This window comes from Aspergillus clavatus, genomic scaffold (assembly GCF_000002715.2).
Source record: "Aspergillus clavatus NRRL 1 1099423829798 genomic scaffold, whole genome shotgun sequence".
NCBI lineage: Eukaryota > Fungi > Ascomycota > Eurotiomycetes > Eurotiales > Aspergillaceae > Aspergillus > Aspergillus clavatus.
The window spans coordinates 237,302-264,193 of NW_001517101.1; the positions used below are offsets into that span (position 1 = coordinate 237,302).

The 26,892-nt window shown below is 48.6% G+C and overlaps 5 protein-coding genes and 1 non-coding gene across 6 annotated transcripts; 4 read left to right on the top strand and 2 right to left on the bottom strand.

Annotated features, from left to right (window-relative positions):
* Positions 1–2,854: 2,854 nt before the first annotated feature.
* Positions 2,855–5,005, bottom strand: ACLA_088790 (Zn(II)2Cys6 transcription factor; the record flags this gene model as incomplete). Its single annotated transcript, XM_001272614.1, has 3 exons — positions 2,855–4,506; positions 4,560–4,766; positions 4,870–5,005. The coding sequence occupies 3 exons, from the start codon at positions 5,003–5,005 to the stop codon at positions 2,855–2,857; spliced, it is 1,995 nt and encodes a 664-aa protein (XP_001272615.1).
* Positions 5,006–9,096: 4,091 nt separating this feature from the next.
* On the top strand, positions 9,097–11,656 carry ACLA_088800 (SAM and PH domain protein; the record flags this gene model as incomplete). The annotated part of the gene is made up of 3 exons (XM_001272615.1): positions 9,097–9,099; positions 9,156–9,353; positions 9,416–11,656. 3 exons carry the CDS (start codon positions 9,097–9,099, stop codon positions 11,654–11,656), a joined length of 2,442 nt encoding a protein of 813 aa, XP_001272616.1.
* A 1,838-nt stretch (positions 11,657–13,494) lies between these two features.
* ACLA_088810 (NACHT and Ankyrin domain protein) lies at positions 13,495–17,312 on the top strand (the record flags this gene model as incomplete). Its single annotated transcript, XM_001272616.1, has 6 exons — positions 13,495–13,883; positions 13,952–14,016; positions 14,072–14,263; positions 14,330–14,354; positions 14,418–14,972; positions 15,008–17,312. The coding sequence occupies 6 exons, from the start codon at positions 13,495–13,497 to the stop codon at positions 17,310–17,312; spliced, it is 3,531 nt and encodes a 1,176-aa protein (XP_001272617.1).
* Positions 17,313–18,727: 1,415 nt separating this feature from the next.
* On the top strand, positions 18,728–18,811 carry ACLA_088820. Its single transcript has one exon. It is a non-coding gene; the product is annotated as a tRNA-Thr (tRNA).
* Positions 18,812–19,116: 305 nt separating this feature from the next.
* On the bottom strand, positions 19,117–20,193 carry ACLA_088830 (autophagy protein 5; the record flags this gene model as incomplete). Its single annotated transcript, XM_001272617.1, has 3 exons — positions 19,117–19,520; positions 19,570–20,011; positions 20,155–20,193. The coding sequence occupies 3 exons, from the start codon at positions 20,191–20,193 to the stop codon at positions 19,117–19,119; spliced, it is 885 nt and encodes a 294-aa protein (XP_001272618.1).
* Positions 20,194–21,014: 821 nt separating this feature from the next.
* ACLA_088840 (cation:proton antiporter) lies at positions 21,015–22,971 on the top strand (the record flags this gene model as incomplete). Its single annotated transcript, XM_001272618.1, has 3 exons — positions 21,015–21,264; positions 21,331–22,181; positions 22,243–22,971. 3 exons carry the CDS (start codon positions 21,015–21,017, stop codon positions 22,969–22,971), a joined length of 1,830 nt encoding a protein of 609 aa, XP_001272619.1.
* Between the last annotated feature and the right edge of the window lie 3,921 nt (positions 22,972–26,892).

A 26,892-nucleotide genomic window follows, 5' to 3' on the forward strand; every position in this document is an offset into this window, starting at 1 on the left:
CGAATTGGCTTGGCTATCGGCTCTGTTATATTACTCAACCAGGAGGCCGGGTAAGGACTCAGAAATCTTGTTCACACCCACAACTCCAACTATTTCTCTATCCATAATGGGGGTGGAGGGAGGGGTTTGCAGCTCAATTCTCCCGAAAACATCGTGTGAAAGAAGCTCGGCTAACTTTCAGTCTCAATAAGTTCGGTGGATACATGTCTTCTTAAGCCCTGATATTTCTCTGGTCAGTGAACAGCCCCGTTGAAGTGATTATCAATATCCATGGACGGTTCAAGAATCTTCGATAGATGCGTTTTAAGCCAGCTGACACTGTTTGAATAACGAACACTAAATGTTGTTAGAGAACTGATTAAGTCTAGAGACGAGAGAGGATGACATTCTGCTTTGTAGTTAACCCTTAAGGTTGACCACCTGCTTGTGACGAACTACTATGAGTCTGATGAATCTAAATCAACCAAATCAAGGCAGTGGGAACCGGCTCCGCTAATGCACTCGCATCATCATCATTTTCGCCAGATGCTACTGGTTTGATGTTGCTCTGTATCAAGGACTATTGGATCTTTTGGCTTTATATTGACAACCATGGGCACTGCGACAGATCTCGCCAAAACAAGTCCAATCATCACAACATGGTCAAAGCATATTGATTTAGGGATGTCACAACAACACACCAAATATTATTGTACCGAAACACTTCGTGAAGGTTTTGAAGCCAAGACTAAGCTTGACCCCGTTTGACAACCCCCATACGAAAACTGAATGGCGAACTGGGTCTTTTTATTGGACTGACCAGGTTTGAGATGTGCCCTTGCCTCAGTCGTCAGTTGTTCTGGTACTGCAAAGGAAATGGCCTTTTCCCGCAGCTTATACCCGGATCCAGGCCACTGATACTTTCAAGTAAAAGATGGACTCTTGGGGACGCACTATGCTTGCTCGTCTAGCACTGAACCACTCTGGTGAGTCGTGAAACTAACATAGCGGCGTTTGAATCAGATACACCACGAGACAAGACAACCTCGGCCAATCCGGCGACGACGTACAAGATTGAGTGCAAGCCCAAAAGAAAAAATTCCTCCATCAATAGTCTTCTACAACAGGATCTCTTGAGCCAAGAAACCTGTCCCAGTAAGACTACACGAAGCCCGAGGAGCTACGCCTTCATTATATTGGTAAGAGACATCACGAACCAACACATCTCTTAGAGCTCTAGAAAGGACACCAACTAATTTAACCCAGGACCGAAGGAAACCCAAGCCGTCGAGAGCCAAAGCTTTACATGAGACAGTCTACGCAACGCCATCATGTCTAATGGTGCTCAGCAAGTGAGGAATAGCTCCCAAGCCTTCCTCAACAGCTTGGTCGTTGACTGGTATACGGCTGAAACGAAATAACTGGAGGGTCGCCGCGAATATTCTGTTCCGAGGAAAGTTGATTTATGGAGATGATAACTTCCTTCAAGTCCCACACGACCAACGCGCCTCGTGAGCTCAACGAAGTTTATCCATGACACCCGGAACGTCCTTTCGTCGCGTTCATTCGCTCAGCAAGTAAAAAGTGTGCCCTAAAATGTGAGACAAGTCCTTATCTCGAACTTCCAAACCATTATTCATTGACATTGCGGCCATTTGCCGAAAGGAGGTTCGCAAAGGACGGCGCAAATTTCAGTGACTGCCACCAGACAGACAGAGTAAGCAAAATTTACTGCATTTGTGAGTTCGTGGTGGTGTGAGCAATGATATGATCAATCAATTCATCCACCAATCAAGGGTTCTGGAGGGCGATAAATATGTCGTGACTCATGGGTAAGCATGCACAGCAGCCGCTGCCACAGTGGCCATCTGGAAACCAATAGTGCTTGAATGTGCTGGTCCGAGGCTTTCTTCCATCCTGGTCCATGGTCCGCTGCAACGATGTCAAATTCAAGGTTGGAAATCTCTTTCAATGGCGTCTTGTTACCAGCCCAGAAATGATGAGCCGCTCATTATCGAAACAAAACAACGAGCGTCATTGCCGGTACTCCTTCGCTATATTGAATGGTCTCCCTTCATTCGATCGCTGCTTAGACCAGGGGAACGACCCATTATCCTACGAAATTCAGATCGCCTGTGCCACAATGACCTCTCAGCGTGGGGCATGGAACCTCGAATTTTGTGGACATCGAGAACTAATTCCTGACAAGATCAACTCATAAACGCCCTGGATTTGCAACTCGCAATCTTGAGATGTGCCTAAATTACCAGTACCGATTTTACAAACTCGCTTACACCTTTCACCATTTCGGATCCTCTACTCTCTCAACACGGTAAGATACTGTCCCAGTCATTAAAAGGTCTGGGGTCAAATCAAAACGAGTGCCTAAGATATACAAATCATAGGAAGACTTGGCAAATCTGAGAGGCAAAAATGAGATGTTACAATTACAGAGGTAACTAGAACCTTGGCATTTGCGAATCTGTGGGAGTGGGCATAGTCACATGGCTCGCAGTCGATGAAGGGCGCCGAAAGGTATGCACTTGTGATTCTGTGATCATCTTTAGTTTATAGGATACTGACTGGCGCAGAAACCGAGGAGATCTAACACGTCGATTGCTTGATTCGAAGGAGATAAGAGCAGATGACCACCAAGACAAACAACACAAAACAATACCGCTACCAATGATTCGATAAATCCCACAAAATTGACTACTAAGGCGCCTAAAACCAACTTGTTGGACTCTTGCGAAAGCCACTTGGTACCAACGTTGACAAGTCGCCATTGGCAGGCGTCCCAACTCGAAAATATGATCCCAACAAAATCCAAAAAAAATTCCCAGAAACTTTGCACCTTATTGGAAAATGTGAGGTTCTAAATTAACAGGTAGCGCCACCCCTTACGGTTCATGACGTCCCTCCAGTGAACCTTCTGCTTTTTGATTGACCTTCCAAAGGTCTCGATGCAAGGTGAATGTCCAGGTGAGATTTCATACCTCAGATTAGGGGAGGTCAAGAGAATGTTGGACTCCGCAAATGATGGCTTGACTGGGTCGTCTGCGATTTTCCAAACCTCCTGCAGCAAGCGATACATCCTACCAAAGTTGCCGAAATCCCCTAGTTCTCCCATGGCCTCCGCTCTCTGGGCCAGGGTAGTGCGGAACGAACTTGAAGGCGTAGAAAATGCTCCAGCTATTAACAATGGCCAAACCAGGGAGCGATCGAATCCATACGGGCCCGTTGGGATGAACCGCAGCACTTCTGCGACGGCAGTGACCAAACTAATAGTGCTGATCTGTGTGCGGTCAAACTCCGGCAACAGGCTGTACAGATAGATCCGCGCAGCTATGCGAAAGATTGAACTCATGTTCTTGGTGAAGATCTCCACGTTGATTACTCCGGACGAGGAGTATGGATTCTCCAGACCCGGATCAAGTGGTTCGGTGTAATCCAATTGGGCGCCTAACGCTGAGACATGGTGGCGTATACTCATGTCATCAATGAGGCCATCGGCGATCAAGGAATCCAAGCAGGCGATTTCTGAGATGAGATACATGATCCGATCATCGCATCCCATCATTTCACGAAGACCAGAAGACGTTCCACTCAGGTGTTTTGTACGATACGTGTGCGAAAAATGGGGCGTCGTTCGTAACATCGTGGCGCCCAAAATATCAATCCAGGAAGCGAGTGACATGCTGAACGGAGGATTAACGAATGGGCCAGTATCTGCAAGATCAAGCTTGTTGATGATGTTTGAGCCAGCTTGGAAATGTTCATTCCAAGGAATATCGGGAAGATAATCATCGGAAGCTCCCACAGAACCATGGAAAAAGATCATTGCGAGGGTCGCATCTAGAATTTGCTCATGCCCGTCATCATTGTTGAGAGCTTTGCAGAGCTGAGACACCGCCTCGTACCGATGTCGCATGATATCGTGGTCGACTTTGTCTCCACGCAGGCCCTTGCAGGCCTTAAGATGGATTGCGGCCACACTTAGACAACAATGATAATAGGATTGATTCGTTTCCAAAGAATTTAGAATGGTGCGAGCACGAGCAGGACCTTGTTGGTGCAGGTCAAGAACGGGAAATATCAATCGCAACACATCGTCAACAAAATGCACGAGCAATGCCCGGTCTTGCTCGCTCACCATGTGCGAGTTTCGCAGGTAAGTTGACAGCGGTCTATTTCTGTACTCAACCACTGGAGGGGCCGCATTGTGATAGAAGTAATTCTGCGGACGTTGAAACCCTTCCTGAGGCCAGTTATAGGTGTGAGGGTTGGAGGATACTGTGGGCTGTTGTGTCCCCCATTGTCCTTGCATCGGCATGCCATTCATCATGGTTTTAGGCTCAGATCCAAAGTCGATCTCATAAGGATTGTAAGCATCGGCTCCCGGCATTAAGGTTGGCAACGACAACTGGGCCGTAGTTGGCATATATGACTGATAAGGGTCGACAAGGACCGGCTGGCTGAAGTCATATCCGGCAGTGACCCGAGGTGGAAGATGTTGATGCATGAAATCTGAATTGATCTTGTTTAGACAGAGTCACCCAACATCCAATCGATCGAGGTACACTCGCCTTGGAGATTTTTCTCTTTTTCCAACACTTTCGTCTGTCTAATTCGAGTCTTGATTCGGTCCTTCTGGATGCGCCGTTGCTCTGCACTCGACCACCAATCCGGCCTCTTGTACTCACAACTGAGGGAAAGGTTGGTGCAATTCCTGCAAGCAGGATGGTCCTCATCACACTTTTTCCTTCGTAGCCGACAGGTATAACAGCCTGTACATGCTTCTCATCAGTATATCGGGTCTAATTTCATGTGTCCATACCACAGAAATTCTGTTGGGGAGGGTACAAAACGGGTTTTGCTTCAGGAACTGACCGGAGCGCGAACGTCGGAAGAATTTGCCATTTGATTTTCCCTTGGACTCAGCATCAGGCGCCTCGTTACTCGAAATGCTGTTTGACCGTGTAATTTCACTCGATTGAGTGAGAGGAACGGCCGTGCTAGTAGACATGGTGGCTTCAAGATGCGATGAACTCGAGGTAGTTTTTTTCTAACGGCGATGCCAAGATCGATATCCTTCCGTCATACACCGATGTAATATCGCAAGAGCCTTGTGGTCTTCAATGCACTGCAGAAGAGAAGTGCATAGAAGGTGTCGCAAGATTGTTGAGATGAAGAGGATGAGGCACTTGCCAGTGGGATGATCGAGCCAGTTGGTGCCGAACATGATGCCTTAATATGTTTAGGAGATGATGTCTTTATAGATATCATCTTGCGATAAACTACGCTGATTAGATGCTTAGATGCTTCTATTTTTTGACGATGAAGGCAGTAGTCTGAGCATGAGCTGCATGATGGCTGCGAACCGCGGGGGGGATGGCAGATCTGATGCAGACGAACTAGTGACAGGGCGACTAACGACTAAATTTGGGAACATTTTTGGTTTTAGCGGGGGGAAAAGGTAAAATTAGCCAACATGCGCCGAGGGATGCGAGTGTCATCATGGAAACATGGAGACCAGGGTCCCTCGCCAGGTCTGCAGCTAACGTTTGGTGTAGCGACTAGCGGCTGCTACGGTGCTAAGCTGTTGTTGATACGACCTGCTACCAAGATTAGTTCTCGATAGTCTACGAGCGTACCGATGATTCCGTCGATATGCCTCACTTACCTAGCAGCTGATATTATTCCCTAGAAATAGAGTGTCTTACCTTTTTGAATTGAAATCTCCAGAATTCAAATCTCTCTCTTGTCACCATTCACACTCCACAAACTTCCCATGAAGACTACTTGGCAAGCTGGTCTCCCGGTCTAATAGACGATCAACGCCGTGGCTATCACGCGTACCAAAATATCTCAGACTTCAGTGTACTCTACTCTACCCCTGGCAGTTGGATTAGGGCTTAATCATTGGTCATTGATAGTTTCGAATACCCCGGTTTCGTTTGTGGAGGACCATCCAGCGACTGTTGAGACGATGTCAGAGAAGCCAATTTGTGAAAAGGCGGTTGCTGTTGCATGCCAAGCTTTATTTCATCCGCTTTCATTGGTCCTCGGGTGACGCCATCAGCGGCTCGGTGGATGCTCTTGAAGCAAAGATAGAGGTGGAGATTCAACCAATGGCCATGTTGTTGTCGTAGAAAGTGGATCTCAACTTGTGCCATCGGCTGATAGCATATTTAAGACCACCTTAATTAGTAACACTTAACCGCCAAATTGTAGAGTGAATGCTACCTAACTGCTTGTTCTGGCGGCAATGTCTGATAAATCACAGCATGAGTTAAGACTAATAGACGCGGAGTAGGAAAATTGATTCTTGCTCAAAGTTGACTAGTACTGCCCCATCGAGTCCATCACGGACCTAACCTTGATTTTGCTTCCTTTGCCGCCAATAAGCAAGTCAACTTCACTTGATGAATTCGCTATAAATAACTCTTCAAGATGGTACGATGCTAAAGTAACTGTTCTTGGTAAGTCCTCGCCTCTGGATCAATGAATGGCCTATCTCCTCTAGATGCACTTGCACATGGTGTGCAATTCACCGAAACCTAATACTCTGCAGTACACTGACCAAAGTCCTGACCTGTTTGCCCCTTCTTGACCTCTATTCGATAGCCGAGCCCTGGCGCAACAACATAATTAGCAACTATTCTGCAACGTCGTCGACAAATTTCTCTCTCTCAGTCAATGGGATGCTCTGGTTAAGCTCTGCCCTCATGAAACCTGTTTCAGGTCTCTGTGCCAGAGTTGAATCCATAGCTCTGCGTCGAGGAGGTAGACGCCGAGCTTGCGTGTCCGTTTTTTCCTGATTGACACGTTCCAATAGGTTTGAGGAATATGATGGGTATAGCTTTGTCATCTGTTCGAATAGGCCATGAGTGTGTCAGGTGTACACAGTAGATAGTGGTTGAGGTCTCGGACAGATCTGTTGGGAAACTTTCGTGTGCCCATGTCCTCAGCGCTGTCTCTCTCTGTTTCAATAACAAAGCACAGAGTAAAAAGGACTTTGATACTGTTTGATGGGGACAGCTGTACTGGAAGCCTGGCATTAATGGCAAATGATTCTCCATCACACTGCTGATGAGTTATGCCTAACTCATCAGGCAAAACAGTGGCATTTTCTATCACTATGATGATGTCTGCTGGGAAGCTCCAGCTCCTGATAAACCCCCAGCTTGCCTCTGATCACCATATACTGCCGGAAACTATCCTAGATACGCAGGTCAAAATGAAGAATTTGCAGCTAAATAATCTATACTTTCACCCTGCCTTTATGTCTACCTCATATGAAAGTACCAGAACATCGCCTTCCACAATATATCTCGTGCAAAATGCACAAGTCAAAGAGACAAAGACTGGAACACAGAAAGAATTGTTCCTGACGGTGTGAGTGTGATAGAATGTACTGTATGTTGCCGAAAATGCGAGGTCACGTAACACTGGGAGTCTGTGCGAGGAGGATCTCGCTCGGCCACTTCAAATTTCCTGCCTTTACAAGATAAGTCGGGTGAATGAATGCGAACTCTTGAGACTGCTGGGAAGCTGGAAGTGATACGACCGGGGGATACTCAGTGCCCTCGATGGATTAAGAGATCGCAGATGATCGGAATGAGGATTTGACAGAGAAATAGAACGGAAGGGAAAGACTCCCAGCCATTCCACCAACTTCAGTTCAATGTCGCATGCATGGTACACCGTCCTCCGTACCGCAAGCAAGTAGGTAAGTACACCGACAAATAGGTTCAGACCTACCAAGGGGTATAAACCTGTAAAAATCTTCCGGGAAGAGCTCAGACCTATCACTATTGGCTTTGAGGTAATCAGACACGGTACATCGTTGCTCAGCCATGTGACCTCTCCTCGTCGAAATTGACAGGAATACATTGACGTATAGTGCGATGAGAGGCATAATCGTGGATTTATCTGAGCCCTTACTTCAATAGTCGATAGGTGGGATTTCTGTCGGACTTATTGTCCTCCTTCGACTCTTACCCTATACTCGTCGCACTGTGTCCCGAACTGGAATCGACTCAGTTTAATCTCGAGGGATGCGTGAGAGGACTATATAGGAGCCAGTTGATTGATTTGGTGGATGGATGTCATGCTCCAATGTGCACACTGTTTCTACTACTCTAACTCTACTCCGTATTCCAGGACAAAAAGGATGTGAAACGATTGGCATTGAGCATCCGATGGGCTTGAAGTGAAGCAGGCTAAGATCGAAGGAGGAAATGAATGGATGAGAGTCGAAAAATCGTCCGAGTCAGATGAGGGGTGATAATGTGACGGGATTCTGTCAAAATTCTATTTCAAGACCAATTAGTTGCCGATCCACCGAGATAATCCAACTTAATAGTCCTTCAAGTATCTATATTTAACAGTTTTTCCTGCCAGTTTCTCGGGTGATTAGTGGCATCAAATGTGATTAAGTCCGGGGCAAGCTGCCTTAGTGTCTTCTTGACATCAGTCATCACAGCAGTAGCGTCGTCGCTCCCAGCCTGTCATCGTCCGTATCTCCCAAATCTCCCCTCCATCGAGTGCAAATGCCTGGAATGATCTCAAGTATGGGCGCTTCCTCGGTCCACTGGCGTAATATGATTCCCTGTAGAGCAGCGAATCGCAGTCCAGGATGCGATCTATTCGACAGATCCCAGTGCTTCCCATTTCATGCAACTGCACCCTCAAATCGTCACATTCCTTCTGGAGGGACACCCATTGAGATGGCAGTTTTACAGTCACCGATTATCACCTCATTCTACATTTGCTGCTAGTAGCTTTTTCTTTTTTTAGTCTCACCTCCAAAAGAGAGATTTTTACTACCGTCAGTATACTTATACTTGTCAAGCGCCCACCTTCTGTCCCAAGTTTCACCATTTGCTATCCCAAACTAATTTGAGACCATTACTTGGAGTTGAGGGCGCTTAAACACCTGCACCTCTACATCTCCCCTCTCCCTCCCTGTTCACTACTAATATCATCGACCTTTCCCATCTTTGGCAACTGTCGATCCTCTCGCGACTGATTTCAGACTGCTGAGCTGAATCGAAGACTATTTCTGGCAGGCTCCCAGAGCTTCTAGCTCTTTAGTTTCCTGGCACACTCACAATGGTAATGAAGATATCCACGCGGCTGTGAAAGATAGTCTTTGTTAACACCCTTCTCAGGCAACAAGTAGTGTGTCTCAGGCGGCTCTTCGGATGTTCCAATCCCGCAGCAAGCATCCCTATATACGATCGAAATCGGAATCGCAATCGGCCTGTGATGAGTCTCTTTCAGACTCCACAGAGATCCTCGACACGGATTTTGATTCGGATTTTTACGAAAACTACTCCGTTGGCTCGGCTCGCAGAAGCTCCGGATCCGTGAGTGCCTAATCCTTCGCCGTAGTTGTGAGACATGATCGCTGATTCGAACGAAACCCCAGCTTGCGGATAGTGTCACTACTGCTTCTACTCCAGATGACATCAAGACACCCGTTTCGACGGGTCTGACCGGCTTTCACTTCCATATCGATGAGAACCCAGTGGCCGGTCCTACGGGACCTCACCTCTTTCGACTCATGACTGAACCACCGTCAATAAAAGAACAGTCTGTTGAAGTCGAGTTGATCATGGAAGATGCCCCTCTCAGCGCTACCATTCCCCTGTACGGCTTCGCGTCCAAGCTGGAGCCCGAGAGACGGGATACTCCAGTCCCAGATGATTCCAAAAAGCAGTCAAAGAGTGACCCTACCCCAGAACCAATAATCGCGAACAACCGTGCCTCGGGATCTTCGGATTACGGTGTCGCCAAATGGTCTCCTCAAGATGTTGTCAAGTGGATGCAAACTCTCGGTTTCGAGGACGGCATTGTGGAGAAGTTCTTCATCAACGACATCTCGGGTTCGATTCTTCTGGAGCTGCAGGTTGAGGACCTCAAGGAACTCGATATTCAATCCTTTGGCAAGCGTCATCAACTCATGGGCGCTATTAGACAGCTTCGAAACGGCCCACAAATGGTCTGTGATGATCAGGCTGCACCGGAGCCTGTATGCCGCGAGGACACTGCCACACCAAAGACCACTGCCGCTGATGTTGGTACCGACTGCAGTACAAGCCCAATCACCGACGAGGAAAAGCCAGGCTCGCGGAACAGACAGCACAAGCATCGTCGTCGCCAAAAGCACAAACAGGCTGGTGATATCGGTCCTGATGATTCCGTGTCCATTGTTGCTATTGAGCAGCTGCTGCCAAGATTACACACCTGCTCCAAGGGAGAGAACTGTCGCAAGTGGCAAAAGCAGCAGGTCAAGCTGGCTCGCTTAGTCGAAGGTCTCCCCGCTGGAGCCCTCGGTGGCTCTGTCATTGTCGCTGGTGATCCGGGAAACGCTGCTACTGCACAGGCACTAGCTAAGACGCCCAAATCAGATGTGACACCTTCCCTCATTGCCTCATCTGATGTTCTTGGTCCTGAAAAAGGGCCTGAGTTCCAGCTTTCCAAGGAGAAGCTGGGTGGTGTACAGCCTAGGGATCCTCAGGAGAATGTGCGCAACTTCCTGAATTTCCAGCGCCTCAGTCGGCTCCAACCCGTCAATGATCCTGCCACTCCTCCCCAGGAGACCCTCCCGTCACCGGAGTCTGACTCGCCTGGTAGGGCGAATGCTAGTCTGGCCGAGAACCTTCGGCATCTTCCCAAGCTTCGGATCCCCAGCGCTCACAACTCGTTGACGAGCTCGACCCTATCGCCCAGCTACTCTGCTCAGCGCACTATCACCCCATCCATTCTGCACAGAAAGCAACCTTTCGCTCAGCCCGACGCCCCGACGCCGTCAAACCCCTACTCTGCTGGGGCATCCCCTGCCGACTTCTACCGTCAACATCCACAGTACAGTCAGAGTACGCCCTTGTCTGAGATGGATGTTCCAGTGACCGCTATCCTACTGGGACCCGTATCTCGTAACATCTCCCAGTCGGTGCCACCGGATATGCGGTTTGGAAATTACAAGCACCACGTGGCAGATCCCGTCCGTCGACCAGCGTCTACGAAGGCTGAGAACCATCGCAGACTGCCTTCCCATCAGAACAGTTCCGCGTTATGTCCCCTGGATGAAGTAGAGTCTCTCGGCCCTATTGAAACTCCCGAGGACCTGGATCGGACTCCGCGTGCAGCCCACTGCAAGAACAATCCATTCAGTCCCGGAAGTCCATTCGTCAATGATATTATGCACAGTGGCTGGATGAAGAAGCGAAAGACGACCCGACTTTTGCGTCACGACTGGGAGGACCATCACTTTACGCTGCGAGGCACCAAGCTGGTCATGCACCCAGACGAGGAAGCTTCTCACCGCGACTCCAAGGCCCTCGAGTACATCGACGTTGATGACTATGCGGTTGCGTGCTCATCTCTGCCTTCTAGCTCGAAGTTGACCGCTGCTTTCAAGAAGACCGTGCTCAAACGCAAGGATAACGTTCAAGGCGAAGCTGCGTTTGCGTTCTCTTTGATACCTTCGCCCAACGGTGTTGTCGATCGCAAGTTCTTCCTCAATCAAGGTTCCAAGGCACACCATTTTGCAGTAAAGACCCGCGAGGAGCGCATTGGCTGGATGAGAGAGTTGATGCTCGCCAAGGCGCTCCGACGAGGTCGAGAAAGCGGAGCCACCGTCAACCTCAACGGTACAGCTCTTTGATTGTATGACAATCACAATCTTTACAAGTTGTTGTTTTTTCCTTTCCCCTTCTGACAATTCTTATATACCCCCTGAGTTCATCATGAGCTAGCTCTTCCACTGGAGGATTTCCTTTTTGTTGTTTCCGAATCCTTTATTTATGCAAGACTTACGATTTAACGAATCTTCTTCACGGATGGAGCGCATTCTGTACATTTGATTGTGCATGTCAAGCATCTTTTCCTTGGTCTCCACATGGGACAGACACGTTGTTAGAAGGGCTACATGTTTGGCTTGGTAGGGCTCACGCTCTCCTAGCTGTATTGACCATACATAATGTTTTGAGCAGTTCGAGCTGGACTTGAAACTGCCTGATGGGGTTGTTCTGAGCTCCCGTCTGCCTCACAGGAGGGGAGTCTGACGCTGAAGTGGGGTGTTTTCTGCATATTTTGTTGAGCACGCTGTCTGAATAGAGAATTGTCAGTGTGAAATATGGTGTTTTCCTCCGTAGCAATTTAGTTTAGATCTGATTGTTGAATGGCTAAACTAGGCTTATTTCTGAATTGCATCTGTCATGACATTGTAGTGAGTTCCTAAGAATTGCTTGGTTATGCGTAGACATACTTGAATTTAATGTAAATTTTCCACGAGAGATTTCTCTATGTAAATTGCAGGTATTAAGTGGTTCAAGGAAAGAGACCCAATTTCTTGAACATGCAACTCCCAACGTCTATTTGAAACATTTTTCCAGACCACGACTTTCCCTGTTACCAGAAGAACATAAATAGTTGATGGGCATAGACGTAGACAAGCTAGACATAAAGAACGACAATAATAAAAGCAGCCACCAACACTTGCATCCTAGACAGCCCATAATTGGTCCCATTTCGAAGGGAGTCGTGATAGTAGATAATCCACCATAAGTACTCGGCCATCTCTCGCTCGCAAACGTCCCCCGCTCCCCCCCCCCCTCTCAGCCAATGTCCAGGATCCTACTGCCAGTCGCAGCTCCCATCACCAGCCCGAACGAGATCCGTCGGCTCATTGGCTGCAGGTGGTGGTGTCGGTTCCAACTCGGCGCTTAACAACTGGCGGGGAGTGGATTGGTGAGCATCAAAGCGTTGATCGCTCCTGCGCCGCTCGGGACATAGGCAGATTAGTTACAGTTCCTGTTCCCCCACCTCTTGGGCTTGGTGCGGTTAATGAGTGGTTAGGATAAAGGATGTTAATTTTGAATTCTTGCTGATGGTTCTTGATGATCTTTTGAGGTGGGAGATTGTGATCTATGTTTACTAGGATGGAGGAGGATTAACATGATATTGTGGGATTCTAAGGGCGTTGGATTCCATGGCAGGGAGAAGCGAATTCGACAAAACGTGAGCAGCAGGATCACGTTTGCCTTATCTGGTTAACTACACGGATCTAATAAAGAAGAAAAAAAAATGCATACAGGGAAGAGCAGCGAATCCAATGAAGCGCCCCTTATGTGTGACCAGCTGTCACTCATACAGGTCAGCGGCTGGGGGATCAGGAGGGGACCGGCTGTCAGCAACTAAGATCCCTTATAAGTCGGATCTTAAATGTCCTAATATTATTACAGCTAATCGAATGCAAAGCTAATTGGCCACAAGCTATCTATCTGGTTCTTCAATCATGGGGCACAGAGTTATTACCTTGACATCAATTACCACCACCCTCAAAATCCCAACCCCAGTCGGCCAACAACCTCGACTTGCGCTCATCCCATCACACACGGTCCAGAATCGTATCTTCGCATCGATGTCAATATACCACGCTCTTCTTCGCTGACCAGAGTTGACAAGGAAACGGAGATGAGTGACTTCAAAGGATCTGGGAATATGGCGACGGTGCAAGACGTGCGCGAAGACCTCGCCCGCGTCACCCAGTCCACCCGCATCGCCATCCGCTGTCTCACCAGCGGCCGAGACGCCCATGATTCAGCGCAAAAGGCCCTCTCGGTCCTAGTCGACATCCTCGACCTTCTATATTGCGTCAGGGATCGGATCAGCTGGGGGGAGGATAAATGGCTTGTTGAGCCCGCGCGCCTCAACGCCCTGGCCGAGATGCTGTCGTGGTTCGAAGCGACACTCAAATCCATCGAGCTGTACTTCCAGCCCGGTGGGGTGTCGGTGTACTACTTTCGAAAGCATTTGCTGGGAATCACATTTCTGCCCCGGTTTGAGCAATACAAGATTCTGCTGCTGCTGGCCACGCAGCCTGAGTCTAGGTTGGTCTTTTTGTTCCTGGTTGTGAGAGATGAGTCTCATGAACCAAGCTAACTGAGCAAATCTGCAGTGACCGAGCCACTCTGAATCGAACCATCAGAAACAGCCTAAAAATGTGTCGGGATGTGGAATCCGGTATGCTCTTCTATCCAGCGCTTCTCTTGCTTGATCTCGTGCTGACCCTCCACAGGACCCAAAGTCGACCTTCAGTTCGAAGAAGATGCGTTGGGCCTTACGAGTCGCTTGGCATCGGAAAACTTCATCACCTTAGCTGATCTGTGTAATCGAAGACTCCAAGGTACTTGCCGCTGGATCTTCGATGAGGCTCAATATAAACAATGGCTGCTTGCGTCTTTCCGAACGTTGTACTGTGTTGGTCCGCGTGAGTAATTCTTGGACTCGTCGAAGGCTAATCCCATTGCATGCTAACTCCCTGGAATGAGTGTAGCTGGTGCAGGCAAGACGTTTCTATCGTAAGTTTCATTGGATATGTAGCATCTCCATAATGACAGACAACGGAAAGCTAACCATATTAGATCTGCGATTATCGACTCCCTTCAAAGAACTTTCACTTCGCCTGATGTTGCTACAGTATATGTCTTCTGTCAAGAGGAGAAGGAGAAGGAACAAACGTCCATGAGCATTCTCCGAAACATCCTCGCACAACTCGTTTATCGCAAACGAAGTTTGTCCTATGCAACCTCATCTCTATATTATTCAGAATCACTCATGAAAGGGAGGGCATCCCCCAAGGCGTACCAGAACGCCATACGAGCGGAAGTAAACCGATTTTCAAAAGTGTTCTTTGTTGTTGACGGACTGGATATGTTTTCAGACAAGGAGCGTATCTTGACTCGACTTCAAAAGCTTCCCGATCACACACAACTCCTGGTAACATTACGGGAAAGAAACCAAATTGACAGCGATTCCGGCTACGTGAACGTGTTGGCGTCGCCTGAAGACCTCCAGCTCTACACAATATCACGAATTCAGAATGATCCAGGGCTCAAGAACTTTTGCAACCAGGGGCCTTCTGATGCCCAACTACGGTGGGAAGTTGTCCGTTCAGTGCTGGAAAAAAGTCATGGGGTGTGAGTTTGCGATGACTTTATTTTGCTCTCCGAAGTCGAGCATCGATAGCTGACTACAGGTGTTTACTTAGCTTTCTTCTCACCAAAATACACCTGGACTTGCTCTCCCGATATACAGATCATAGTCTTCTTGAAAGAGCTATCATGCACCTTCCCGAGAGCTTGAGCGAAGCATACGGCGAAGCAATGAAGCAAGTTGTGAGCCAGAACCCGATTGCAACTCGACACGTCTATTGGACCTTGTATGCCCTTCGGCCCCTATCTGTCTCAGAGCTCAAAGAGGCCACTCAAGGGAGCATCGCAAACGAGGGAAAGGAGGAAACCGCCACCTTTGAGCAGTCCTTGCAGAGTCAGAGTGCTGGGCTCCTGACAGTAGATGCTGTTACAGGCACTGTGCGCTTCGTGCATAAGACTGCCAGAGAATATCTGAACGGGACAGCTGCTCGAGTCTTCTTCCCTTCCGCGCAAAGAAATATTGCCGAGGTCTGTCTCACGGCCATCATTCCAGATGAGGTTGTCGACGACTGTTATTATATAGGAGGAACAGCGCCTCGTGGCTCAAGCAGTGGCTTCCTGAGCTATGCTGCCAAGTATTGGGGTTATCATGCACGCGAGGTCACCGAAGATGAGCAAGCGATTCAGGTTCTGATCAAGGCATTTCTTAACAAGCTGCTTTGGAGACGACCTCCTGTGAAAGGATTAGTCCGAGACAAGAATTTGCCAACAGATCTAGGCCTGGGAAAATATCCGGACGACTGGAGCGCGTTGCACATTTTGGCTTTCTTCGGAATCGCCGAGAAATTCAAGCGCTTATTGGTACAGGGTGGCCAGGTTGATGCTCGAGATAACTTTCTGCAAATTACACCCTTACACTGCGCCGCATATCGAGGAAACGACGATATGGTCGAATTCCTGCTCGAGAACGGAGCCGACGGCAATGCGATCACCGATAATGGGAGCACGGCTTTGCACCTGGCCACCGAGTACGGGCAAAGAAAGGCGATGAAATTATTGCTTACCCATCATGTCAATACGCAGATCGCCAACAAACAAGGAGCCACAGGACTTCAGATAGCGGTCGGAACAGCTGCTGATGAGGCAACTGTCCCCCTGCTTGTCAAGAACAAAGTGGATGTGAATGTACGAAATATTCGAACCGGTGACACGGCCCTACACCTGGCCGTTGAGTGGAAACGACCTCGAATCATACTCTTCCTCGTTGATAAAGGTGCGACAATTGATATGACGAATGAAGATGGGTTTACCCCTCTTCAATTAGCAGCAAAATTAGACAACTGCGAGGCGATTGCATTGCTGCTTCAGCGTGGTGCCCAAGTTGAAGCGCGTTCTCTCTCTGGGGTGACTGCTTTACAGATTGCAGCGCATGAAGGCCATTGGATCGCATTTGATTTATTGCTTATCGGCGGTGCAGATGTTAATTCATGGAATAAAGAAGGCGAAACTTTGCTTCACGAACAAGCAAGAAATTCACGAAACCCTTCAGTTGCTGCAAAATTACTAGAGCATGGGGGTAATATTGAAGCTCGTACGTCACAAGGATATACGCCGCTTCAATGCGCTGCCACGTCTGGAAACGTGAGCATGTTCAAGTTCCTGCTGGAAAGAGGCGCAAAGCTGAACGTGGAAACGGCCAAGGGGGAGTCTCTACTCCATATTACGCCGCCAGTAAACCATGACTGCCTTGAAATTCTCAAGATTGCTCTTGAACACGGTCTAGACATTAAGACCACTTCCAGCCAGGGCTGGATGCCTCTCCACCAAGCGGTGTACGTAGGGACCGCCGTTTCAGATCTCGCCTTTGACAAGACATCTGATTATATCACTCTCCTCCTGAGCCACGGCGCGGATATTAACGCACCTGCAGCATCAGAAACAGCAGAGACACCACTTCATCTTGCAGCCATGGCTATCATCCCACGAACTGCCTTGGTGTCGCTGCTCCTGAGACTTGGCGCCGACATCAACGCGATGACCAGTGAAGGGAAAACAGCCCTCCACCTCGCCGCCGAACGTGGTCGAGAATCCGTTTTCCGTGCCCTCCTCGACGCGGGCGCTGATATGTCTCTCGAGGTTCCTGATAGTGCAAGAGCAGTCGACGGGTTTGGCTCAAGAGCTGGGCACACAGCCATCGACCTCGCGCGAAAAAACCCCTTTGGTGTTCTATGGTTCGATGAGGCGGGTGAGCTGCGGCCAACGCAAGAATTGAAGCGACGAGATAGTGTGGAGACCATCATCGAAGACATGAATGCGGAGAACTCGGATGATGAAACGGGGGAGTCGACATTGGTGGGTAGTGAGCAGCCGTACATAATTGTTTGACGTTCATACCCAGTGTCCCTTGCTCCTCATGTTTTTTTGTATATGTTTAGCGGGTGTCATTTTTGTTGGAAGCGAGTTTTAAGCGAGCTATTCCTGGCAGTCTCGCGGGTATGATACCCTTGATATCGAAGCAAGTTATTCTTCGCCGAGTACTGATATACTGACTTAAGGGAAGCATCTGGGATGACTGTTCTCCCAGGTATTCGCTAAAGCCATCACCTTTTAACGTGTTGTGACACCTGTAAAATCACTGTGACTAAATATCACATTTCTGCAAGTCACAGAGCAAGTGGTTGACATGTACATGTTTCATCGATTGATTCGGTGTCTATCTCTATGCTCGCCCAAGATTCTTGCAAATGGCCGCGCCATTCTGCGCATCAGATACTTAATTCTCCAGATTATTTTCAGTCCCATTCCTCTCCAACTCTTTTCATACTCTCCCTCTGTCAATCTTTCACATGCTTCTTAGTGTTCGATACGCTCTCTGCTTCATTTACCCAGAATTCGACAATATTTGCCTTCTCTCTCGTCCCTGCCAGCAAAGAGAATGAGAAGAAGATGCTATTCGGAAACAACGGCTCCAAGAGCCACCACTGCACAGTCAAGTCCCGCGACGAACGCATTGACTGGGTGCGAGAGCTCATGCTCGTTGACACCCTCAAGAAGGGCAGGGGAATCAGCGCCGAGATGCAGGTCAACGGAAACTTCATCTGAACATTACCAAGTCCGAATTACCATCGTCTCCAGCTCTGCTGCTTTGGCTGTTTGTTATGGATGCTCGCGTGTACTTGGCTTGGCTTCGTTGAGTTCTGTTTTGTTGTTGGTCTTACCCACTGTATTCCTTTCAACCAAGCCGCACTTGGTCCTTATTTAAAAGGCAACTCCACGAGCCAGACAGGCTCACTAAAACAGCATCGAATCTAGGCAATTCCGGCACTGGGTGATGCTCGTGAGGAAAAATCGATGGAGGATCAATCACATAGACTGGAGCTCCCGTCGGTATGATATTGGTGGAAAGGCCCATACGGCTCAGCTCGTGCAGTGCATCAAAAGTGATATCAGCCACTTCCTGATGCTTTGGTCCCACGTTGTACTGCTTCACCATGCGGCGTACTTTGAGATACTAGAGGACAGATGCGGTCTAAGGTGGATGATGGGAAGAAGATGTGTTATAGAGTCAGAGGAGAATGTTAAAATTGTTCGAGGTATGTCGTATGAGATTAATGACCTAGGCAGCTGGCGCTTCTTAATATTTGATATTTGATGTTTGCCCAAACCTGCAGTGAATAGTGGTGCTATTGACATCTAGAATACATGAATCTGATTGATGAATACTGACTGATAGATGCGTACATGTTTTTATTTTAGTTTTTCTTATATAACTCTGCAAGGTTGCCCCACATAACCACCTAGCATCTATAGCTCAGTGGTAGAGCGTTCCACTCGTATGTAATAGGACTATGGAAAGGTCCGCGGTTCGATCCCGCGTCGATGCATTTTTTGCTCCAGACATCTATCATCCTTCTCTACTTTTTATATTTCGAAAACGTACGTCAGTTCCCCGACTGAAATAGTTGCCTGGTGAATTTCCTTTTTTTAAAGTTTTCATGGTGCCTATTAATTAATACTTGCTCCTCGGTAGACATCTCAAAATTGCATCTATTGTTCCAATAAACGGACACATCTCATAGATGAATTGAATTGTCTTCAACGTCGATCAACAGGGTCTATCTATTCCAAATTCCTAGTCTCAAGTTCTCTCTCTCTCTGAAATGGCTGCAGTGAGCTAGTACAATAATCATCAGCCCATCATTCGAACTACAATGTACACCCATCCATCTCCATACGCCGCGCTCCTGGCCACCTCCTCGACGGGTGCGGACATTGGCACCGCGGCGCCATGCAACACCGGTTTCGCCAGCACAGGAGTCCTGCGACTCGGAAACAGATTAGGGAGTAGCGAGTGCAGTGCAGATCCTATTGTCTGCAGTTGAGAGGCCGGCTTACCCCGCAAGACGGTGGATTGAGTTGCATTCGCCGTAGAGGCTGGGATACTCGGTGGGAGCGGGGACTGGACGACTTTGAGGGACGGGGAGCCCGAGTCCGGAGGCAGAGGTAGAAAGAAGCGAATGGGGACGTTGCGAAAGGGCTGATTGGGCGCGGGTAGAAGAATGTTAGAAATGCGCTGGAAGGAGGGGAGGTCAACTGTAACCATATTAGCAGAGTCATTGACCTGATTTCAAAGGTTGCATACCGTCTTGTACAGCTTCCCATAATCCAGATGAGTCCTCTTTAGAGAGACTCATGATTCCCTTCGCGGTACCGTTGCGGAGGAAGTCGGCCTCCTTCACGCTGTTGATGAAGGCGTCGTGCATCACCATGCCATCTGCATCGAGTCGCACAAGCTCTTCATCCGGCCAGTCGCTGAAGTGAAGCGTCAGTCGCCATGGAAGCGTATCGCCTACGCTGCTGATAATTTGTTCTGATTCGTCGGGCCTAGAGCCCTTGGACGCTGGATCTGCGCCAGCGTAAAGATCATAGAGTAAGCCGATGGGCAGGTGCCATTTCAACGGTACACCTTCGAAGGAGAACCATCCTTCGTGGGGTTGTGATTTGGGTTCAATTAATGAAGAAGCAAAGAAAGATCGTAGTCTAGGGAGTAGAGATGGTAGATATGAAATCCGCGGGCAAGAGATCTAGGCAAACGTCAGCCTTGGAATATCCCTCATGGTGGATTTAATGAAGTGTAAGGAAGCACCAGATATGGATCTGTCTGGTCGAATGTTCGACTTTCAGATGAAGCAAGCGTTATCTGCAATGGTAGTTTTCCATCCCATACAGTCTTCTGGATACTGTTGAGGGAGGCTTGATTCTCCATTGTCGAAAGATGCCCCCAATCAACCTCGAGGCGAGTCAGCATGAGCGTTGGATTCTGTGAAAGACAAGATTGCGATACCGAAATTGAACCCTCTTTGGGACAAATGGATACAAGAATAAGGTTTGGTCTGTATATACTTCTTTAGGAGTCTAGGAGATGGAAACACTGCCCCGCAGCAATAAGATCATGATTAGACACAGTTAAAAAAATCCAATATCATGACAAAACCAATTCCATAATAAAGAATAAAGTCTGTATCTGACCGAGGAAGTAAGAGGAGTGAATACTGCGAAATCATTAGCGAAATGATCAAGATGAAGATGCTTGGAGCACAGTGATGCTGGTGAATAGGCATCAGCACGTGATGGGTGCCTGAGGCAATATTGATGCCTCATATAGCCAAGATTATCGACAACAATCAAACAACATGGCATCGCGAGTCACCTTCTGGCTGGGGTTCTCAATCGAAACAGCATCAGTATAGTGCTTTATGACCGGTTCAGTAGAACTCATTCTAGGTAACAGCAAATCATCATTGAATGGCGTCCCTTACTGTTCATTCTTTACGACTTGTGGCTGCACGAAGTCACCAAAATCCAAAAGACAAAGGATCAAGGAGACTTGGAATATCCCGAAGTCGATTGCGAGCATTCAAGTATATCGTTTCCCGCAGAATGAGCCGGATACCTTGACTACGGCATTTAGGGTTTTGATAGCTAACATCTCGCTTCTAGGGAAGTCGACCTTCTTGTGAGTCGAAAGGGCAGTCAGATGTCCTTCCTCTAGAGCATCAGTGACTACTCGATTGACTGCCCCCAAAAATGACAGCCTCGCAAGATGCGTTGGCCTATCATGAGCCTAGAATCAGGACGATGTTGATCCAATCCAGCTTCCTGCTTGCTCTTAATTGGGTGAATACTCTGCTCGACCAATTAATCTATTGCGGACTCGTCGGCCAACTTCTCGTTGGGATGGCTTGGGGTGTTCCCGGAGCCAACTGGCTGGAACTTGATGTCCAGCTGGCTATCCAGCAGCTGGGCTATCTCGGTTTGCTTCTCCTGGTCTACGAGGGTGAGTTGCCCCCACTGCGTAAGCGACAGTATTATGTGCTATACGGATGCTGACCCGCTTTGCCAGGTGGATTGTCCACGTCCTTCTCTCAGCTGAAATCGAATTTCATGCTGTCTTCCATGGTGGCTATGACCGGCGTAGGTGTGCCTATGGCTTTGTCTTTCGTCTTGATGCGTCTCGTGTCAGCAACCCCTCTCCAAGCCTTTGCAGCTGGCGCAGCGCTCTGCTCGACTAGCATTGGCACAACATTCACCATTCTATCCACTACTGGACTAGCCAAAACGCGATTGGGCGTCGTCCTTGGCAGCGCGGCCATGATGGACGATGTGGCAGGCTTGGTTATGGTGCAAATCATCTCTAATGTGGGGGGTGCAGAACAAGGCTCATCGTTCAATCCAGTTGTGATTATCAGACCAATAATGGTTGCCATTGGTTTTGCGCTGGGGCTTCTCCTCATCTGTCGTTTTGTCATCAGGGTGCTTGTGGGAAGATTGCGAGGCCACAAGACCAATTTCCACCCACGGATGAGGTCACCCCGTCTTGCATTCGTCATTCATATGCTCTATCTCATTGGACTCGTCACCGGGGCACAGTACGCTGGTACATCAGGGCTTTTTGCAGCATACCTAGCGGGGGCGAGTATCTCTTGGTTCGATGAATTGCTGACTCCTCTCAATACACCCGAGACAGAAAGCCCCGCCAGCGAGCAGATTCAGAGTAGGCAAGATGGCATCGAACTGCGGCCTCAACCTGCTCGCGGTACAAGCGATATGCAGACTGCTCAGGGCGAGGAAGATTTGACTGAAACATCAGCTCGGCCAGAAGTGGCAATTCAGACCAAGATAGTAACCGGCGAACAAACATATGAAATGTTTTGTAAAGAACCTCTCAAGCGGATCTTGAGCCCACTCTTTTTTGTGCGTGTCGTCGTCAGCATCCTGCACCAATATGAGAATATCGTTCTAACGCATCATCCAGGCTTCTATAGGGTTTTCAATGCCCATTACGAGAATGTTTGCGGGGAAGGTCCTTTGGCGAGGAGTGGTTTACACAATTTTTATGGCGTTCGGTAAGCTGATCACGGGAATCTGGCTGATCCGCCTCTCTGCATTTTGCCCAACCACGCTGGAGAAGGTAAAGCAGGCATTGCTCAAATTTGCCACTTTCAGCGCAGCCAGATTACGAAAGACCAAGCCTCGATGCGATATTAACCCCTCACGAGATTCGCCCCGGATCCGAATAAAGCGAAGCGATGGATCAAAGCAAGATGATGACCTTGCCGCTTCTGGACAAGAGCCGCAGAAGCAGGATTCCCATGTCCCCGCGGCAGCAGCGGGAGCTGACTCCACTGGGGACCGGCCTTCGGTGTCACAAGTCAGCAGCTCGAAGCTGCCTTCTAAGCCCCGGTCATTGTATCCAGCGTCGATATTGGGGCTGGCCATGGTAGCACGAGGCGAGATCGGTTATCTCATTGCGTCTCTAGCGGAAACAGACGGGATCTTCTCCTCTCAATCGCCCTCATCAGGTGGAACAAGCGGTCAACAGGGCGCCTCAGAGATGTATCTGGTAGTTGTCTGGGCGATTACCCTCTGCACCTTCATCGGCCCGCTTTGCGTGGGGCTCTTGGTCAAAAGAGTGAAGGCTTTACAGGAACTTCGAGCTCGTTCTAGTGGAGATGACCCCTTGGGCCTGTGGGGCGTGTCTTGATGATGCGTTTCATGCCGTTCCTCGAATGACCTCAGATCGGAGGCTGTCGAGGAAAAGCCAAGTGTGAAAGTAGGAGCTGTATCTTGAGCAGACATCTTCAGATGAACAAAGCAGTATTGTCCAATCCCGAAGCCTTCGCTTGACTGTTAGCGACCCTATCAGAAGTGTTTCGGTGTTTGAGTGGTTGCGCTAGACAAGCTTCAAAGAGCGGCGCGGAGTTTCGTGGCTGTGCTAAAGAAATAAAAAAAAGCAAACGCTTGCGCTCACTTCTCCGACATCAAGACAACGATTGCCGCTTGTGGGAGATGATAACGGTTTTGTCAATCGTAAACGCAATCGTAAGAAGACAGGGAGAGTTCAGAAGTACGAAAAGCACAGCCGAGCGCGGATGAGTGGTTCTCATCACAAAAAAATCAGGTTTTGTCGCTCAATCTCCTTCGTGTAACACAGTAATAAAGGCTTTCTCCGACTAATTCTGGAGTGATAACGTATAGTTTGCATCTGAGTGTCGGCCAGTCGCAAGTCAAAAGGGGCAACAATTCTAGCCCCTCGTACCTGACAAGACTGCCACTTTGGGATGAATCGAAACTAACGGTCTTGGCTTCGTTTAACTTGACTCCAATAGTCCATCTCCGTAGTCCGTGGTGACGACTGAGCACTAGCAAGTGAAGACTCATCTGCTTATTGAGCAATGCGGATCGGTGCTAGAATTAGCAGCGATCATGGCATGCCGCAAGGGCCGCAGCCGTTCCCATGCCGCCGATGTGGAGTCAATACCCTAAAATAAATAAAAAAAAAGGGAGGTATCTCGAGGCTCTGATGCTCGTATCATTTCTGTGGCCTCGCGACTGCTGGTGACCGATAGGCACATTCACACATGCTGTTTCACGCCTCAAGGCTGAGTCTGGGTGATCGAGATTGTTGCAGCTTGCAGCGCAAGGGGTCCCGCAAAAGAGAGTTGCGCCGGTAACGACGAGGAAAAAGCAATCATACGAGATAATTTCGGCTACTCCGGAATGAAACATCAGAATATGAACCAAGCTGAGTAGGATCTGCAAAGTGCAGATGTTTCGTGAGGAGTTCTCCGATGACCCGTAGTCAGAGACCAGAGTCTTTGACGACCCTTGAGTTGCGAAACTGATATTCATCCCCTGTTGTGCCAAGCATGCAGCCCCAATGACGGTCCCCATGAATGTGACTTGTCATCATCTCCAGCAAGGGTGGCTTCAACTTGACTCTTGACTCTCAATCTTGAGTCCATACTAGAATGATACTTCCTCCCTTGCAAGTTGCAACCATGTGCTCTGCAGTTTGCCGTCAGCACAGGCCTTCGTTGAGGCTTAATTCGAGACCGACCAGTTGGCAATCGAACTCGCAGTTTGTTCAACCAGGCGGAATGAGATTCAAAGTCTTGTAATAAAAGGGGGGGGGGGAGAGAGAGAAAGAAAAAAAAAAAAAAAAAGAACGATCTTTGTTATTGGCTGATCCAAGGTGCCCACCATCGGTTAGACTCTATAGACCAGAGACAAGCTGTTAGTTTGACGTTGAGAACCATCGAGGGAGCCGCTTCAAGATGAAATGTGATGGAATTTGACACTACGGCTTTTATCGGCGCAGGCTCCAATGTCCCCATACTGTCAACCTCGGCGATCCAGGAGGGTAAAATGTAATCCCTGCTGCCGTCCATGGCTGGTCTGAGACAATGGCCAGAATGTGACTCGAGTATTTGCTATGAAACTGGAAGCCGAATAGTGAACGTGCCTCGTTTTTTTCACCTGACAACAGTAGAATCAAGGTACTTCCGCTGGGGCGAGTCTACTAGCTCAACGCGCACGCATATCGCCATCAAGACTTGCTCGTATTGTGGGATGTCTATTCTTGGCACTCAAGTGAAGCAGGCCGATATACAGTGCTTGACAGCTATGAGCGCCATGAAAGTATCACAGAGCCAGGGGTGTTTTCTGGCCGAATTGTAAAGCTGGCCGAGGTGCGCGTTGCAGTTGTGATCCAAGACTGCAGATTCCGCGCCTTGAACCTTCGATCAGCCCCTGAAAAGACCCGAATCTTGGTGAAGACCAAGGGTCTGCGTAAGCGGCTATGCTAGCTAGTATAATCGTACCCGACGTTCTGGTAACCCCGTGCCAAGATTGTACGTTGACCCCCGGCTTGGTGGATCAAGGCGCATTATGACTCGACGTGTGACGGTGTGCAGCATTTCCCGAACTTCCAAGCCCGAGATTGGGAAAATTGGGGGTTCAGATCGCTCACGTATCCAATTGGCCATTATCAACTGTGCATATCCACAACAGCTCATTTGGCGCAAAGTTGACCAGCCGAGCCGATAATCATTGGTAAAACGTCAGTAATGGCCGACAAAAAGTGACGAGGTACGGAGTACTGTGGCCCAGAACTGAGGGAGAATAATTGCTTTTCCCATCTGGCCCGTTTCTTGTCGTGTGTCATGTGTATCCATTAATCCCACTCCATGATGTTTGTAGGGTTTTAGCCCCCTGCCAGGGTTCACAGGGGGGCGAGGCTTGTCCTGAAATTAAAGGAGCATCAGTGAAACTTTATTGGTTGTCTCAATATGGCTGGAATATGACGACCGAATAAGCAGGTAGCTGATAGATGTGGAGTATGTCTAATGATCTCAAATGGAGTGAACGCCCAGCTCCTTCCCACTGGAGATTGGCTTCAGCTTGTAATATCAGTCACTGAAGTGACATTGAGAAAACCACTTTTTGTAAACATTGTCCGCAAAGAATGATGTTCAATGGCATGAAGATTATGAAACTCACACTGGCATGAAAGAAGCACTAACTGCATAGAATTGTGCATATGCACATACCTCAGCATGTATAAGGAGTAGCTCTTATGTTGCCCCATGCTCATGGGGTATGCAAGCTGCAGCTGGGGATTTGGTGAGCATGAGAAAGAGTGTCGATGAAGGCTTCCTGCCGATCTGTACTGAAATCGGAGGCGAGAAAGCAAGGAGGTCCAGCGGAAAAAGAAAATAAAAAACAAATCATTGCACCCACTGAAGTGTGGACCCTGGTAAGATGGGCAGTGCACCAGTCAAATTCAATCCTTATAGGAGATGAGACAGTACGATCACTCATGCGATCAACCACGTTTGTCCACGCGAACCATGTCTGGCATCTGAACTGACTCTCACAACGGCTTGCTCTTGATCTGATTTTCCTGTCCAAGCCAACCAATCACGGCTTTAATTCGGGATCTGGCACGTAGTATGACATAGTGCAGCTGATATCTGAGTGACTGCCAAGATGCCCGCTTCTCATGAGCGTCGTCGTTGCTGCTGTTGAGTCTAGAAGCGTGACGAGGCTCAGCATCAGATATGAACTTGATGTTTCAGACTTCCAGTCTTCGCCCCTGGTTGAACTATGTTGAATGAAGACGGTTTTTGAACGTTAGGGACAAACCAATGGGAATCGGTCCTGGTATGCACAGTTAGCGTACCAAGGAGACGGGCCTATAGAGCCTTTTTCGGCCAATCTTGCCGACACACGCCATTTCCATTGCTCCCAGGTGGTCGAGGCTTCGAGCTCTAGACTAGCTCAACAGACTCAAGCTCAGCCATGGATCACGGCCCACAGCATCCGGGACCACTTATCCCTGGAACTGGGCTTAGTACGGACTAGAGCGATTGTGACAACTTTCGCTAAACAACCATCTTGCGTTGGGCTGTCGATGTGCCTGGGCTCAGAGAGCAACAAAAGCCGAGGAGTCAGTAGGCAGATCCACATCAGATCCTCCCTTAGCTGTCGGGACTGTGGCTGATCTGGTGTACTTCTCCAGTGGTTCATGCTACGGAGAGCGCCGGAAATCGATCAATTCAGGGTTGAGGCCTATTCCGCAAGTTGCATCCTGGCTGAAGATCTCCAGCATTCCATTCTTCTC